Source organism: Nomascus leucogenys, chromosome 18, assembly GCF_006542625.1.
Source record: "Nomascus leucogenys isolate Asia chromosome 18, Asia_NLE_v1, whole genome shotgun sequence".
Taxonomy (NCBI): Eukaryota; Metazoa; Chordata; class Mammalia; order Primates; family Hylobatidae; genus Nomascus; species Nomascus leucogenys.
Genome location: NC_044398.1, coordinates 23,483,000 through 23,499,175, shown reverse-complemented (window position 1 = coordinate 23,499,175; position 16,176 = coordinate 23,483,000). Strand labels below are relative to the sequence as shown.

General features: G+C 39.5%; 1 protein-coding gene across 4 annotated transcripts in view; it reads left to right on the top strand.

The window, feature by feature from the left end:
• The window catches only part of ANXA7 (annexin A7), a 41,853-nt gene that overhangs the window by 19,659 nt on the left and 6,018 nt on the right, over window positions 1-16,176 (top strand). For 3 of the 4 annotated variants that reach the window (XM_003271247.4, XM_030798211.1, XM_030798210.1), the window contains exons 4-10: window positions 344-454; window positions 1,037-1,101; window positions 1,503-1,568; window positions 9,156-9,258; window positions 9,786-9,880; window positions 13,805-13,918; window positions 14,150-14,320. In XM_003271247.4, the coding sequence (XP_003271295.2) occupies window positions 344-454; window positions 1,037-1,101; window positions 1,503-1,568; window positions 9,156-9,258; window positions 9,786-9,880; window positions 13,805-13,918; window positions 14,150-14,320 (725 nt within the window). The remainder of the gene's footprint in view (window positions 1-343; window positions 455-1,036; window positions 1,102-1,502; window positions 1,569-9,155; window positions 9,259-9,785; window positions 9,881-13,804; window positions 13,919-14,149; window positions 14,321-16,176) is intronic. The other variant, XM_003271246.4, reaches the window with a different exon arrangement.

The following is a 16,176-nucleotide window of genomic DNA, read 5'->3' as shown; positions in this document are numbered from 1 at the left end:
TGGGTGTGGTGGTGCATGCCTGTAATCCCAGCTACCTGGGAGGCTGAGGCAGGAAAATCACTTGAACCTGGTAGGTAGAGTTTGCAGTGAGCCAAGATTGTGCCACTAAACTCCAGCCTGGGCAACAGAGTGAGACTGTCTCAAAAAAAAAAAAAAAATAAGGTAAAAATTTAAAAACTTATTTTTTACTGGAGAATTTGAAGTTTTGAATCTAGATAAAAAGGGACTGCTATTATAGCATTAATAGCATATTTTTCCACTGTTAACAATAGATATTTTTCTAAAGTTTTTTCTGCAATCATGAGAACTGTACTATAGTTTATTGACATGTTCTTTTCTCTAGTTCCTCCAGGCCAAGGATTTGGAGTCCCACCAGGTGGAGCAGGCTTTTCTGGCTATCCACAGCCACCTTCACAGTCTTACGGAGGTGGTCCAGCACAGGTCCCACTACCTGGTAGGTACCAGCTGTCCAGAAAAAAACAGTGTCATGATATTTTGAATTTTTAAATCGCCATTGAGAGAACTTAGTTTATATTTCAGATAATCTGCAATAAATGTTTATATATTTCCATAAATAATTTTAAACATAATGGTTTTATGAAATATATTAAATTGATGGAAAAGTTTAATCAGTAAAATAGAGATAAAGTCACACTTTTTCTATTAAAAAAATCTGTCCCAAAGCCAAAAAGGAAGCTTTCAGGAACTTCTCTGCCCACTCCTGTACCACTAGTGAAACCACCCCCAGAACTATATTCTGACAACCATTCCAGATGGAATCAGAATTTAATCTGGTTCAAGTGTGAAAAAAGTATTATTTGTGAGGATCTTATGTAGAACATGGAATATTAATAAGGTTCTTATGACCAAAGTTGGTTTTAGATTCAGTAAATTATGTTTTTAAAAATTATCCTCGGAAGTATCATAGTGTGAATGTTCTTGTATGTTTCCATATTCATAGTCATCAATGCTGTTGTGAAAAATTAAAACATATAAGACCTGTTGCCGTATTATTATTATTTTTTTAACATTATAGGTGGCTTTCCTGGAGGACAGATGCCTTCTCAATATCCTGGAGGACAACCTACTTACCCTAGTCAGGTATTTTGTTCCTACCTTTTAAGCTCAGTCTAGGTAGCTAGATAAAGAAGGAACCTATCCTTTGCTGAGGTTTCCATGGGTCAGAGGAAATGGCCCATTATAGTAATGGAAGACTAAAGTCTTTGCTTCTCATAGACTCCATACTTTCCTTGGTCCATCTGCTTTAATAGTGACTTTGAGAAGACAACATAGGTCTATTCTCATAGGTAATGATTCTCACAGCTTTATTCTAGAGATTCACCTGGGGTCTTGGTTTTAGTTCTTTTTCCTTTTCCTTGCCCTTACCAGCAGTTATACTTATGAATTTAGGTGGCTGGGTGATTGGTATTTCTGACAGTGATTTATGTAGGGTGGTTTTGTTTCCCATTTTTACCTTTATAACTTTTCACTCTTTTTTTCAGATCAATACAGAATCTTTTCCTTCCTATCCTGTTTTCTCTCCTGTTTCTTTGGATTATAACAGTGAAGTGAGTAAGGTTTTCTAATGTTCACTAATCACTAGGTCCTTTATATGTGCCTTTGTTTCTGATTCTCATGTACTTGTGTCTCACTACTTCCTTAAGGGCTCACCTGTATCTATTTTATCTTTATGTTCCTGTAATGGTTGGTAGGGCTTTAGACATGGTAGCCAGTTAGTCTGTTGACTGGATTTTCTCAGTAGCTGCAGAGTTTCCTATATGTCAAATATTTGCCCTACTCTGTATGGCTTCTTGTTTTTTTTTGAGATGGAGTTTCGCTGTTGGCACCCAGGCTAGAGTGCAGTGGCATGACCTCAGTTCACTGCAACCTCCACCTCCTGGGTTCAAGTGATTTTCCTGCCTCAGCCTCCGGAGTAACTGGGATTACAGGCGCACGCCACCACACCTGGCACATTTTTTGTATTTTTAGTAGAGACGGGGTTTCACCATGTTGGCCAGGCTGGTCTTGAACTCTTGACCTCAGGTGATCACCTGCCTCGGCCTCCCAAAGTGCTGGGATTACAGGCATGAGCCACCGCGCACGGCCTGGCTTCTTATTTTAATCCCAAATTTTATTCTTAAATTGCCTTGTTAATTTTTTTATAGCCTATGCAAGTTACTAGGAACATAATAAGCAGTATACTTTTATGCTTACTTTTATTTTGATTTTCTTATTGATTTCTGTATTGGATATTCATGAATGTCTAGCATTTTCAAGCTTGTTTTAGGCTGGGGTAGGAGAAGGATTCTAGTATTGGAAGAGAAACACCTTAGTGATTTTTTTAGCTCACTTTCCTGATTTGAGGTATGTGAGCTCCAGAGAGGTTGAGAAACTTGTCTAGGGCCACGCAACTAGTGAAGGACAAAGCTGAGAAGATTCTAGTCTATATCTTCTGCCTTCTAGACCAGTGGTCTCTCTCTTATACAAAGTTGCTTTGCTGATACAGTAAATGATACTCCTCCCAAGCATGTAGTAAGTTACTTTCAGTCCTTTTTTTATTGTTGAAGTTGTTTGCCAATCATATTATAAACCTGTAGTCACTTTTGTTATGAAAATTTTGATTTTAGTTTAAGCATGCATATAATTTTAGAGAAATCATTTTATGACTGAATATGAATGATTTTTAAACATGAAACACTAAAAGTAAATCACATGTACATATGCAACTTATTTTTATTTTTATTTTTTTATTACATTTTAAGTTTTAGGGTACATGTGCACAACATGCAGGTTTGTTACATATGTATACATGTGCTGTGTTGGTGTGCTGCACCCATTAATTCGTCATTTACATTAGGTATATCTCCTAATGCTATCCCTCCCCTCTCCCCCAACCCCACGACAGTCCCCAGTGTGTGATGTTCCCCATCCTGTGTCCAAGTGTTCTTATTGTTCAATTCCCACCTATGAGTGAGAACATGCGGTGTTTGGTTTTCTGTCCTTGCATATAGTTTGCTCAGAATGATGGTTTCCAGCTTCATCCATGTCCCTACAAAGGACATGAACTCATCCTTTTTTATGGCTGCATAGTATTCCATGGTGTATATGTGCCACATTTTCTTAATCCAGTCTATCTTTGTTGGACATTTGGGTTGGTTCCAAGTCTTTGCTATTGTGAATAGTGCTGCAATAAACATACGTGTGGATGTGTCTTTATAGCAGCATGATTTATAATCCTTTGGGTATATACCGAGTAATGGGATGGCTGGGTCAAATGGTGTTTCTAGTTCTAGATCCTTGAGGAATCGCCACACTGTCTTCCACAATGGTTGAACTAGTTTACAGTCCCACCAAGAGTGTAAAAGTGTTCCTATGTCTCCACAACCTCTCCGGCACCTGTTGTTTCCTGACTTTTTAATGATGGCCATTCTAACTGGTGTGAGATGATATCTCATTGTGGTTTTGATTTGCATTTCTCTGATGGCCAGTGATGATGAGCATTTTTTCATGTGTCTGTTGGCTGCATAAATGTCTTCTTTTGAGAAGTGTCTGTTCATATCCTTTGCCCACTTTTTGATGGGGTTGTTTGATTTTTTCTTATTAACTTGTTTATGTTCTTTGTAGATTCTGGATATTAGCCTTTTGTCAGATGGGTAGATGGCAAAAATTTTCTCCCATTCTGTAGGTTTCCTGTTCACTCTGATGGTAGTTTCTTTTGCTGTGCAGAAGCTCTTTAGTTTAATTAGATCCCATTTGTCAATTTTGGCTTTTGTTGTCATTGCTTTTGGTGTTTTAGACATGAAGTCCTTGCCCATGCTTATGTCCTGAATGGTATTGCCTAGGTTTTCTTCTAGGGTTTTTATGGTTTTAGGTCTAACATTTAAGTCTTTAATCCATCTTGAATTAATTTTTGTATAAGGTATAAGGAAGGGATCCAGTTTCAGCTTTCTACATACGGCTAGCCAGTTTTCCCAGCACCATTTATTAAATAGGGAATCCTTTCCCCATTTCTTGTTTTTGTCAGTTTTGTCAAAGATCAGATGGTTGTAGATGTGTGGTATTATTTCTGAGGGCTCTGTGCTGTTCCATTGGTCTATATCTCTGTTTTGGTACCAGTACCATGCTATTTTGGTTACTGTAGCCTTGTAGTATAGTTTGAAGTCAGGCAGTGTGATGCCTCCAGCTTTGTTCTTTTGGCTTAGGATTGTCTTGGCAATGCAGGCTCTTCTTTGGTTCCATATGAACTTTCCAATTCTGTGAAGAAAGTCATTGGTAGCTTGATGGGGATGGCATTTAATCTATAAATTACCTTGGGCAGTTTGGCCATTTTCATGATATTGATTCTTCCTATCCATGAGCATAGAATGTTCTTGTTCTTCCATTTGTTTGTTTCCTCTTTTATTTCATTGAGCAGTGGTTTGTAATTCTCTTTGAAGAGGTCCTTCACATCCCTTGTAAGTTGGATTCCTAGGTATTTTATTCTCTTTGAAGCGATTGTAAATGGGAGTTCACTCATGATTTGGCTTTCTGTTTGTTATTGGTGTATAGGAGTGCTTGTGATTTTTGCACATTGATTTTATATCCTGAGACTTTGCTGAAGTTGCTTATCAGCTTAAGGAGATTTTGGGCTGAGACGATGGGGTTTTCTAAGTATACAATCATGTCATCTGCAAACAGGAACAATTTGACTTCCTCTTTTCCTAATTGAATACCCTTTATTTCTTTCTCCTCCTCATTGCCCTGGCTAGAACTTCCAACACTATGTTGAATAGGAGTGGTGAGAGAGGGCATCCCCGTCTTGTGCCAGTTTTCAAAGGGAATGCTTCCAGTTTTTGCCCATTCAGTATGATATTGGTTGTGGGTTTGTCATAAATAGCTCTTAACTATTTTGAGATACATCCCATCAATACCTAATTTATCGAGAGTTTTCAGCATGAAGCGCTGTTGAATTTTGTCAAAGGCCTTTTCTGCCTCTATTGAGATAATCACATGGTTTTTGTCTTTGGTTCTGTTTATATGCTGGATTACGTTTATTGATTTACGTATGTTGAACCAGCCTTGCATCCCAGGGATGAAGCCAACTAGATCATGGTGGATAAGCTTTTTGATGTGCTACTGGATTTGGTGTGCAAATATTTTATTGAGGATTTTTGCATCGATGTTCATCAGGGATATTGGTCTAAAATTCTCTTTTTTTTGTTGTATCTCTGCCAGGCTTTGGTATGAGGATGATGTTGGCCTTATAAAATGAGTTAGGGAGGATTCCCTCTCTTTCTATTGATTGGAATAGTTTCAGAAGGAATGGTACTAACTCCTCTTTGTACCTCTGGTAGAATTCAGCTGTGAATCTGTCTGGTCCTGGACTTTTTTTGGTTGGTAGGCTCTTAATTATTGCCTCAATTTCAGAGCCTGTTATTGGTCTATTCAGGGATTCAACTTCTTCCTGGTTTAGTCTTGGGAGGGTGTATGTGTCCAGGAATTTATCCATTTCTTCTAGATTTTCTAGTTTATTTGCATAGAGGTGTTTATAGTATTCTCTGATGGTCCTTTGTATCTCTGTGGGATCGGTGGTGATATCCCCTTTATCATTTTTTATTGCATCTATTTGATTCTTCTCTTTTTTCTTTTTTATTAGTCTCATATGCAACTTATTTTATGTGACAATTACCACCTTAAGCTGGAATTAAAACCAGTAGGTAGAAGTTAATAGAATGCAGAGTGTTAGATTTTGGAAGAGCTTTTAGATGGAAGTGAAATAGGCTACCCTGTGAGGGATGAGCTTCTTGTCACTGAAAGTCCACAGGCAGATTTTGGTTGAAGTTGCGTATGGATGTGTCTGTGTGTATCAAGGAAGGTATAAAAAAAATTTTTGTCTTAGATGGGAAGTTGGGCCAGTTTATCCCTCCTGATTGATCCAGTTCTCTAATTCTGTGATAGTCTTGTTGTTGTTGTTGTTTCATTTGTTTGTTCATTTTTGAGACAGGGCCTCACTCTGCTGCTTGGGTCAGGCTGGAGTACAGTGGTGTGATCAAAGCTCACTGCAGCCTCGAAATGCTGGGCTCAAGCGATCCTCCTGCCTCAGCCTCCTGAGTAACTGGGACTATAGTTGTGCACCAGCACACCCACCTAATTTTTAAATTTTTGGTAAAGATGAATGTTTTGCTGTGTTGCCCAGGCTGGTCTTGAACTCCTGGGCTCAAACGATCCTCCTGCCTCAGCCTCCCAAAATGCTGGAGTTGCAGGTGTGAGCCACTGTGCCCAGCTCTATGATAGTTTTTCAGCAAGAAGGTTGGAATCAAATGGGCATTAAAGAAGAATAGCAAAGGTTGGAACTTCTGGTGGCGGATTTTGCTGAGATCTCTCCCCTAGAGTTTAACCTCAAGAACACAGATCCTGATTTCTCTTTTTTTTTGAGACAGAGTCTCACTCTGTTGCCAGGCTGGAGTGTGCAGTGGCACAATCTCGGGTCACTGCAACCTCTGCCTCCTGGGTTCAAGTGATTCTCCTGCCTCAGCCTCCTGAGTAGCTGGGATTACAGGTGCGCACCACCACGCCCAGCTAATTTTTGTATTTGTAGTAGAGACAGGGTTTCACTATGTTGGCCAGGATGGTCTCAATCTCTTGACCTCATGATCCACCTGCCTCGACCTCCCGAAGTGCTGGGATTACAGGCATGAGCCACTGCACCCAGCCCAGATCCTGATTTCTTTGAATTCAGTTTAATGCCTGGAAGATGACAGTATTCTTGAAAATTTACTTCAAACTTAGACTTTCAGCAGAGAATACATCAAAAAATTTTTTCCCTACAGATGAAATATGAAATCAATATATATGTGTGTGTGTGTATATATATATATATATATATATATATATATATATATATTTTTTTTTTTTTTTACAAAAGAGAATCACAGAAAATGAGAATCATCAAACGGTACACAGTGAGGGTTAGTTTATCTATTCCAGTGTATTAGAAACAATGGCTTCTGTCCTATTTAGGATTTTAGTGACGGCGGTTACATCAAAGGAAACTTAGTTTCTTGAGACATGAAGGCTTATAAAATTTTTTTACACTTGACTATTTGCTACAAGTAGAATAATTTTGGCTTTCTATTAAATCCACTATAGGTATATTTGTTAGTTCTCTGCTTACAGCCCTAGCTTGGAAACTAGTAGAGGATGGATGCTAAGGCTTACTGGTAGAAGAAAATGTTGGAGTAAAAATATATATGAGTGGGAGGAGCTATTGACCCATAAAAGTGTTATCTTGAAAAGCTGCTGAAAGATGGGGCTTGTTCTCATCTCCTCAGTTGCTTTGCCCCCACAAATGCTGGCATACTGCTGTATTCAATGTGTATAACTTTAAATACAGTTTCTGTTGTCTAAAAAGCAGTTGAATCATCTTTTATTTTGAAATGGTATTGATTGCATGTTTAAATGATAATATTTTGGAGGCATTGGATTAAATAAACTGTGTATGTGTGTTTTCTGCGGTGAAAACACTTATTTTACAACAGTAATCTTTATTTTAGGTCAACATTCAAACATACAAGAAATGTGTTGTTACAATTAAAATTTTTTTTAAAGTAGTGGAGCATCATCTTCATCTCATCCCTCTTAAGCCCTGACTTGAATACCCTAAGAAACTTCTTGAATTGTTTGGGGCTGGGCGCACACCTGTAATTCCAGCACTTTGGGAGGCCAAGGCACGGGGATCACTTGAGGCCAGGAATTCGATACCAGCCTGGGCAACATAGCAAGACCCCCGTCTCTACAAAAGTAAGAAATTAGCTGGGCATGGTGGCACATGCCTGTAGTGCTAGCTACTCAGGAGGCTGAGGCAGGAGGATTGATTGAGCTCAGGAATTCAAGGTTACTGTGTGCTATGTTTGTGCCACTGCACTCCAGCCTGAACAACAGAGTGAGACCCTATCTCTAAAAAATAAAAAATTGGGGAAAACTATTGAATTATTTCATAGCTTTGTATTTTAAATTGTTTTATCTTTTAATTTTGACATAATTTTAGACTTGTAAAATAGTACAAATAATTCGTATATACCCTTTACTCAGATTCTCCAAATGTTAACTTCCTACATAAACACAATACAACGATCAAAATAAGGAAATAACATCGTTACCCAGCCTACAGACCTTATTTCAGTTTCACCAGTTGTCTCAATGATGTCCTTTTTCTGGTTCAGGATCAAATCCAGAATGCAATGTTGTATTTATTGTCATGTCTCTTAAGTCTCCTTTAATCTGAAATAGTTCCTCAGTCTTTGTTGTTCATGCCCTTGATGCTTTTGAAGAACACTGTCAGTTATTTTATAAAATACTTCTTAATTTGGGTTTGTCTGATATTTTCTCATGGTTAAATCCAGGGTCATGCCTTTTTGGCAAGAGTACCACAGAAATGATTTTGTGCCCCCAGTGCATCATATCAGGAGACATTTATTGTTGACTTATTCCATTACTGGTGATAACTAATTTTGATCATTTAAGTTGGTGCCTGCATGGTTTCTCTGCTGTAATGTTATAGGTTATGCAAATATCCTGTTTCTTTATACTTTTGCCACCTAATTTTGGCACCCACTGGTGATTCTTGCCTGAAACAGTTACTACCATAGTATTTGCTAAATGGCAATTTTTAATTTTCATATAGATTTATTTCATGTGTAATAATCAGGGTCCATATAGGAAATTAAGAGATATTACTAAAATTATATTGCTGGTTTGAAATCTCACTGGGCACTCATATGCTACTTCACTAAAGCCATTTTATATTCTTCTGTTTTTAAATCAAACATTGTCGCTCATCTCACACTATTCAGGGATCAGTCTCCTTTTTTCTTCCTATTCTTCCAAAAAGGAAACCATAATAAGATTGTGACTTTAATTTCACAAGTTTGGCCATCTTGTCTCCTGGAAGTTTGGTGTCTGGCTATCTGTTGGCAGGAGAAAAATCTGTCCTGAAGGGGGATAGGTCTTTCCTGTCTGTTCCATAATGAGCCCTGGTAATAAAATGCTCATATCCTTGCCTTAAAACCCAAACATTGGCCTTCTTACTTAAGATTCATGTCTGGGGAAGTCTTGAAGTTTCCTCATTAGAAACTTACTGGAAATGCTGACACGGATTTTATGCCTTTTATTTTCAGCCTGCCACAGTGACTCAGGGCACTCACGGAACTATCCGACCAGCTGCCAACTTCGATGCTATGAGAGATGCAGAAATTCTTCGTAAGGCAATGAAGGGTTTTGGTAAGGAAAACAAATTTTTGTCTTTTTTAATAAGTTAAAGTAATCAATTCTAAAGTAAAAATAAACCTTATCTCATAAACCCAAGCTTATGTGTCAGCCTGGGTGCGTGTACCTTGATTTAATCTGATGTCTAGTGCCTTGTAAGCATTCTAAGACATGACCTCAGGCTGGGTGTGGTGGCTCACACCTATAGTCCCAGCACTTTAGGAGGCCGAGGTGGGCAGATCACCTGAGTTCAAGACCAGCCTAGCCAACATGGCAAAACTCCATCTGTACTAAAAGTAAAAAATAAAATAGCTGGGCTTGATGGTGCATGTCTGTAATCCCAGCTTCACGGGAAGCTGAGGCGGGAGAATTGCCTGAACCTGGGAGGTGGAGATTGCAGTCAGCCTAGATCACACCATTGCACTTGCACCCCAGTCTGGGTGACAAACTCAGTCTCAAAAAAAAAAAAAAAAAAAAAAAAGATTACCTCAAGCAGCACCTAGCACATACTTTGTCCTTACTTAAACGTGTGGTTCTTCCAGGGACAGACGAGCAGGCAATTGTGGACGTGGTGGCCAACCGTTCCAATGATCAGAGGCAAAAAATTAAAGCAGCATTTAAGACCTCCTATGGCAAGGTATGTTTTTCTTTCCTGGAGTGAGCACCAGCAGTGGCTGGTAGACTCTGCATTCATGTCAGATTGGATACTATATTTTGATTAGTACCTGTGGTGCAAAAGAGGGACAACTAGACTATAGAGACCTCAAGAGTACTGTATTCCCTATTTCTGTTTTTTTTTTTTGTTTTTTGAGACGAAGTCTCACACCAACATCCAGGCTGGAGTGCAATGGTGCGATCTCAGCTCACTGCAATCTTTGCTTCCCGAGTTCAAGCAATTCTCCTGCCTCAGCCTCCCGAGTAGCTGGGACTACAGGTGCACACCACCACACCTGGCTAATTTTTGTATTTTTAGTAGAGACGGAGTTTCACCATGGTGGCCGGGCTAGTCTCTAACTCCTGACCTCAAGTGATCTGCCTGCCTGAGCCTCCCAAAGTGCTGGGATTACAGGCGTGAGCCACCGTGCCCGGCCTATTTCTCTTAAAAGGCTTTTTCATTCTAGAGTAGTCCTTGATCTCATAATCATACCTTACCCCAGTCACGTATGTGATAGACATTCAGTAGAAAGTAGATCATGACTACAATCATGATCAAGAGGATGGTTCTGTCTTCTGCCTGTTACAGTGGGATTCAAGGCTTATTACATAGCCCTTGTTTATTCTTGGTCCTGGGCATCGCCTTCTGCTTCTCTCCCTTTCTCTAAACATGTCCTATGTTAAAATTATATGGACTGAGCATGGTGGCTTATGCCTGTAATCCCAGCACTTTGGGAGGCCAAAGCGGGAGAATTTCTTGAGGCCAGGAGTTCAAGACCAGCCTGGGCAACATAGGAAGACTTCATTTCCAACAATGATGACAAATTATATTAGCTGGGCGTGATGGCGTGTGTCTGTAGTCCCAGCTGCTTGGGAGGCTGAGGTGGAAAGATTGCTTGAGCCCAGGAAGTCAGGCTGTTAGTGAGCTGTGATTGTGTTACTGCACTGTAGCCTAGGTGACAGAACAAGACGCTGTCTCAAAAAAATTAATAATATGGAAATGCTCGCCATTCTGTGTACACACCATGATCTTTTATGCTTCTGTGTTGTGTACATGCCATTCTCCTGGCCTTGAATACCTTTTCTTTTTTTCATGGCAAACTTCTTTAAGATTTGGCTTAAATATCAGCTACTCTGTGAAGTTTCTTTCATTAGTCTGTACAGAATGTAGCTGCTTCTTAATACTGTAGTCCCATAGCACTTTGTAAAACCTCTGTTATTACTAATCTCATGGCCCACCCCCAAAAACTGAGCTCCCATAGGACAAACCATGGTCATAGTCATCTTTATATTACAGTACCAAGTATATAATGGCAAGTAGCCACTTAATATTTGTTGGATGGATGATCAGTTCTAAATCCAACAAGATTCTATGGCTAAAAAATGCCATTGTTCCTCAGATATAATGGGAAAACATGGATAGCACTGCTTTGCTTTTTTTTTTTTTTTTTTTTTTTTTTTTTTTTTTGAGACGGAGTCTTTCTCTGTCCCCAGGCTGGAGTGCAGTCTCGGCTCACTGCAAGCTCCCTCCGTTCACGCCATTCTCCTGCTCGCCTCCGATAGTGGCTACAGGCCTGCCACGCCACTATTTTTGTATTTTTAGCAGAGGGGTTTACCGTTTGCAGATGTCTGTTCTGACTGTGATCCGCCTCGCTCCAAAGTGCTGGATTACGGCTTGAGCCCGGCTTTTTTTTTTTTTTTTTTTTTTTTTTTTGAGACAGAGTCTCAAAAGGCTGGAGTGCAGTGGCACGATCTCCGCTCACTGCAGCCTCCGCTTTCCAGGCAAGAGCAATTTTCGTGCCTCAGCCTCTCGAGTAGCTGGAATTATAGGTGTCTGCCACCACACCCAGCTAATTTTTGTACTTTTAGTAGAGACGGGATTTCACCATGTTGGCAAGTGTGGTCTCAAACTCCTGGCCTCATGTGATCTGCCCGCGTTGGCCTCCCAAAGTGCTGGGATTACAGGCATGAGCCACCACGCCCAACCTGTTTTGCCATTTAGATAGGAATCCTAAAAATGTCCTAATGTTCTCTGCATCTAGTTTATGTTTCTCAGAATGGGGTAGTGGTCCATTGATTGGTCCCACCTTGCTTATTCTGTTTTGCCTTTCCCTGTCTGCCCAGCCCAGTGACTGATTATGCAACACAAACCCTAGATCTCTTTAAGCTTCAACATCAGACTCACTTTTCTCATAAAGGTATTTTCCATGTTATGAATTTTTTATCTAGTCTGCACAATGCTGTCTTGAGTTTTTTTATATATTGCTTTAGAATTAAAACTAACAATCTAACTTCCGTACCACTAGCCACCTCTTTTCTTAACTTCCTAGTTAGTAAAACACTGTTCTTCTAGCCTGCTATAGAGTCATCATTGAGTCCATGTTTTTCTTTATCATAGAGAGTATTCTGTATGCTTTGTCCTAGCAATTGGCTATTTACTGGTTTTTATTGATCTAATCTATAAAATGGCCCTTTAAAATGTTTCTTTTGTCTACTTTGTTCCTTCTCATTTCCATTGTTACCACTCAAGTCCAAGACTTTATTACCTCTTAACTAAATATTCCAGTAGCCTAAATGTTTTCATCTATAGCTTCTTTGTCACCATCATCCATTCTGAATATTGGTGCTATATCAGTGCCATTTTCTTGCATGAAAAGTTTCCAGTGGTTCCTCCCAGCAAACGGAATCAAGTCCACATTCTTTAGCTTGGCATTCAATGTAATAATCCAAGATTTAGTTACAACTTTGTTTTCACTCATCTATTATGAAAACCTTCCTCTGTAACAAAACCGGTTGTCTTATTGTTCCATTGAACAAGCTTTGCTCATTCTTGCCTCTATATGAGTAATTCTCAACCTTAACTGAGCATCGTAATTTCCTTTAAAACTTAAAAATACACAGAATCTCTGAGTCTTAGTCCTGGACATCAGTTTTTTTTGTTTTTTTTTTTTTTTAAAGCTCCACAATGAATGTAATGAAGAGTCAAGGCTGGGAACCCCTTCTCTGTTCCGTGGTGGTGTTCCTTCTTACCTGAAATACCTTTCTCCTTCCTCTTTGCATGCTAATTTTTACATTCTTCTCTGAGCTCTCTAGCTGACTTTGAACTTTTTCTGTTTCAACTTTCTCTATTACTTATTTCTATGCTACTTACCCAGTGCTAGAGTACAGGTTACCTTACATTATATTTTTTTAGATGTGTATCTTTCCAAATAAGAACAAGATCGGCTGGGCACAGTGGCTCATGTGTGTAATGCCAGCACTTTGGGAGGCCAAGGCGGGTGTATCACTTGGGGTCAGGCATTCAAGACCAGCCTGGCCAACATGTGAAATCCCATCTCTACTAAAAATACAAAAATTAGCCTGGCTTGGTGGGATGTGCCTGTAGTCCCAGCTACTCAGGGGGCTAAGGAAGGAGAAGCGCTTGAACCCAGGAGGCAGAGGTTGTAGTGAGCCGAGATCACACCACTGCATTCCAGCCTGGGTGACAGAGTGAGACTCTATCCCAAAAAAATAACAACAACAAAAAACAAATAAGAACAAGATGATAATGGTTTCTACTTCCTCATAGAACCAAGAACAGTTCCTTTTACTAAGTAAATATGTTTATCATTTTGTCAGTTTGAATAATTCTTTGTTTCATATATCCCTTGTTTTTGTACCTGGTAGAGTGGAATAAGAATTTATTAAATATTTATTGATAGAATGAATAAAATAGATCTGCTTGAGTGTAATAAGTGTGTAAGTGTAACAGACTTTAAATTTATTTACTTCTTAGTATATAACATTCAGATTTCAAATTTAGGTTTTTATAAAGCAATTCCATTTCTGTTTTTGTATTTTCCTTAAAAGATTTAAGTGACAAAATTTGGAGAACACATATACTTAGCTTGTATTTGTGATTAAATAGGATTTAATCAAAGATCTCAAATCAGAGTTAAGCGGAAATATGGAAGAACTGATCCTGGCCCTCTTCATGCCTCCTACATATTACGATGCCTGGAGCTTACGGAAAGCAATGCAGGTACTATATGTCATTTATTGTGAGTATTTTGTCCTATTTCATATGTAAAACCATACAAATTATGGCAGTTCTGAATTTACAGTGGTAATTAAAGCAATTCTTTATTTCACATCATCCATCTGAATATATAGTTTTTAGTTCTAGAGAACAAAGAAATATTTGATGAAGCAGTAAGATTTAATTACTTGCAGAAATTTCATTTTTCTTTGTATAATCCTCCGTTTCATGTAGGGAGCAGGAACTCAGGAACGTGTATTGATTGAGATTTTGTGCACAAGAACAAATCAGGAAATCCGAGAAATTGTCAGATGTTATCAGTCAGAATTTGGACGAGACCTTGAAAAGGACATTAGGTCAGATACATCAGGACATTTTGAACGTTTACTTGTGTCCATGTGCCAGGTGAGTATAGTATGAATGCTTGTGCGTTGATAGAGGGAACATACTTTAAAAGCCTTTTGCCAGCGAGCATTCTTTATTCCTTTTAATATTTAGCCACCTTGCAATATTGCCAACTTTAAGAGGGACAACACAGAAACCAGTGTGCAGATTTCTTTGTAGTTACTATTGAGATTTATTCCCATAAATCTGGCTTTTGTAAGGAATTAGAGATTTAACCTCTTAGGTTGTATGGAATCAGAAACCAGTTTGAGGCTCTGTGGCTGGGATGTGGATGAAACTGTACATTTGAGCTTATCACTGTCCTGCCCATTATGCCCCACCATCAAGTAAAGATGTGCAGGACTGCCACAGAGGTGCTACAGGAAGTGAGGACTATGTGAGGAGACCCAGAAATGCAGAAAAATGTTTTTGGGGTTCCCAGTAATAACTGTGATTAGCACCTTCTTTATTTTGATTCCCCAGGTGTGCTGGAGAATTGACAGAAAATATTCCCAATAGGGTATTTGGAATGGCATTAGAAACACACTTAGGGCCAGACATTGTGCCTCATGCCCGTAATTCCAGCACTTTTGGAGGCCAAGGCAGGAGGATTGCTTGAGGCCAGGAGTTTGAAGCCAGCTTGGGCACCATAGCAATAAACCATCTCTACAAAAAATATTTTTAAAAATTAGCCAAGCATAGTGGTATGTGCCTGTAGTGCCGGCTATTCAGGAAGCTGAGTGGGAGGATCACTTGAGCCCAGGAGATTGAGGCTGCAGTGAACTGTGATCGCACCACTACATTCCAGCCTGGGCAATAGCGTGAGATCCTGTCCTTAAAAGAAAAGAAAAAAAGAAAAGAAGCACACTTAGAATGAGATGATGAAGGTGTGTTTGAAAGAGATTATGTAAATGACTAGCATGCTGATTCAATATCAAGAGTTACTGGCTATTGTGCTAGTGCACAAGATTGGACCATCTGGAGGGACCTAAAGGAGAGGAAGGGCTCTTAAGAGCCAAGGGAGGGGCCAGGTGTGGTGGCTCATGCCTGTAATCTCAGCACTTTGGGAGGCTGAGGCAGGTGGATCACTTGAGGTCAGGAGTTTGAGACTAGCCTGACCCACATGGTGAAACTCCATCTCTACTAAATACAAAAAATTAGCCAGGAGTGGTGGCACCTGTAATCCCAGCTACCTGGGAGGCTGAGGCAGGAGAATCGCTTGAACTCGGGAGGCGGAGGTTGCAGTGAGCTGAGATTGTGCCATTGCACTCCAGCCTGGGTAACAAGAGCAAAACTCCATCTAAAACAAAAAAAAAAAAAAAGGGAGGTAGCTGTGGAAAGGATCGTGTGTAACAGTGAGTGGATATGGAAATGAGAAAGCAAAGTAAATGGGTTGAAGGAAATTGAATTTACCTAAATCAGAGTAACAGGAGGGAAGTAGGTTAGGATTTCAAAGAAACAAGAAGGAAAACAGACAATGCTAAAAAATGGTTATTAAGATTTTACATGAGGTGCTGAGTCTCTCTCTATGCAGAGTTCAAGGCCCAGCCCTACCTTTTCCAGGGCATGAGTAGAGGAGTAACTTCCTGGGAAAGTGTGTGTGAATCCAAAGGCAATAATCTAGGAAATTTTTCGTGAGTACCTTTTCCTGTGTTATATTCAGTCACCCATGTAGAATGTGCCTCTACATATTCCTTGTGCCAGTTGCTCAGAAGACAGTTCTTCAGCTTCAAGGAGCATTTTTCCATCTTATTCCAAAGATGGTCCCTGAGACTCTAAAAGGCAGCCTTTTCTTGTTTGGATTTGTCTTTCTGTTTTTGAGAGAAACCAACTACTCATTAAGCTTAAACTTTTCCTTCCTCCTTCCTTTCTTCCTA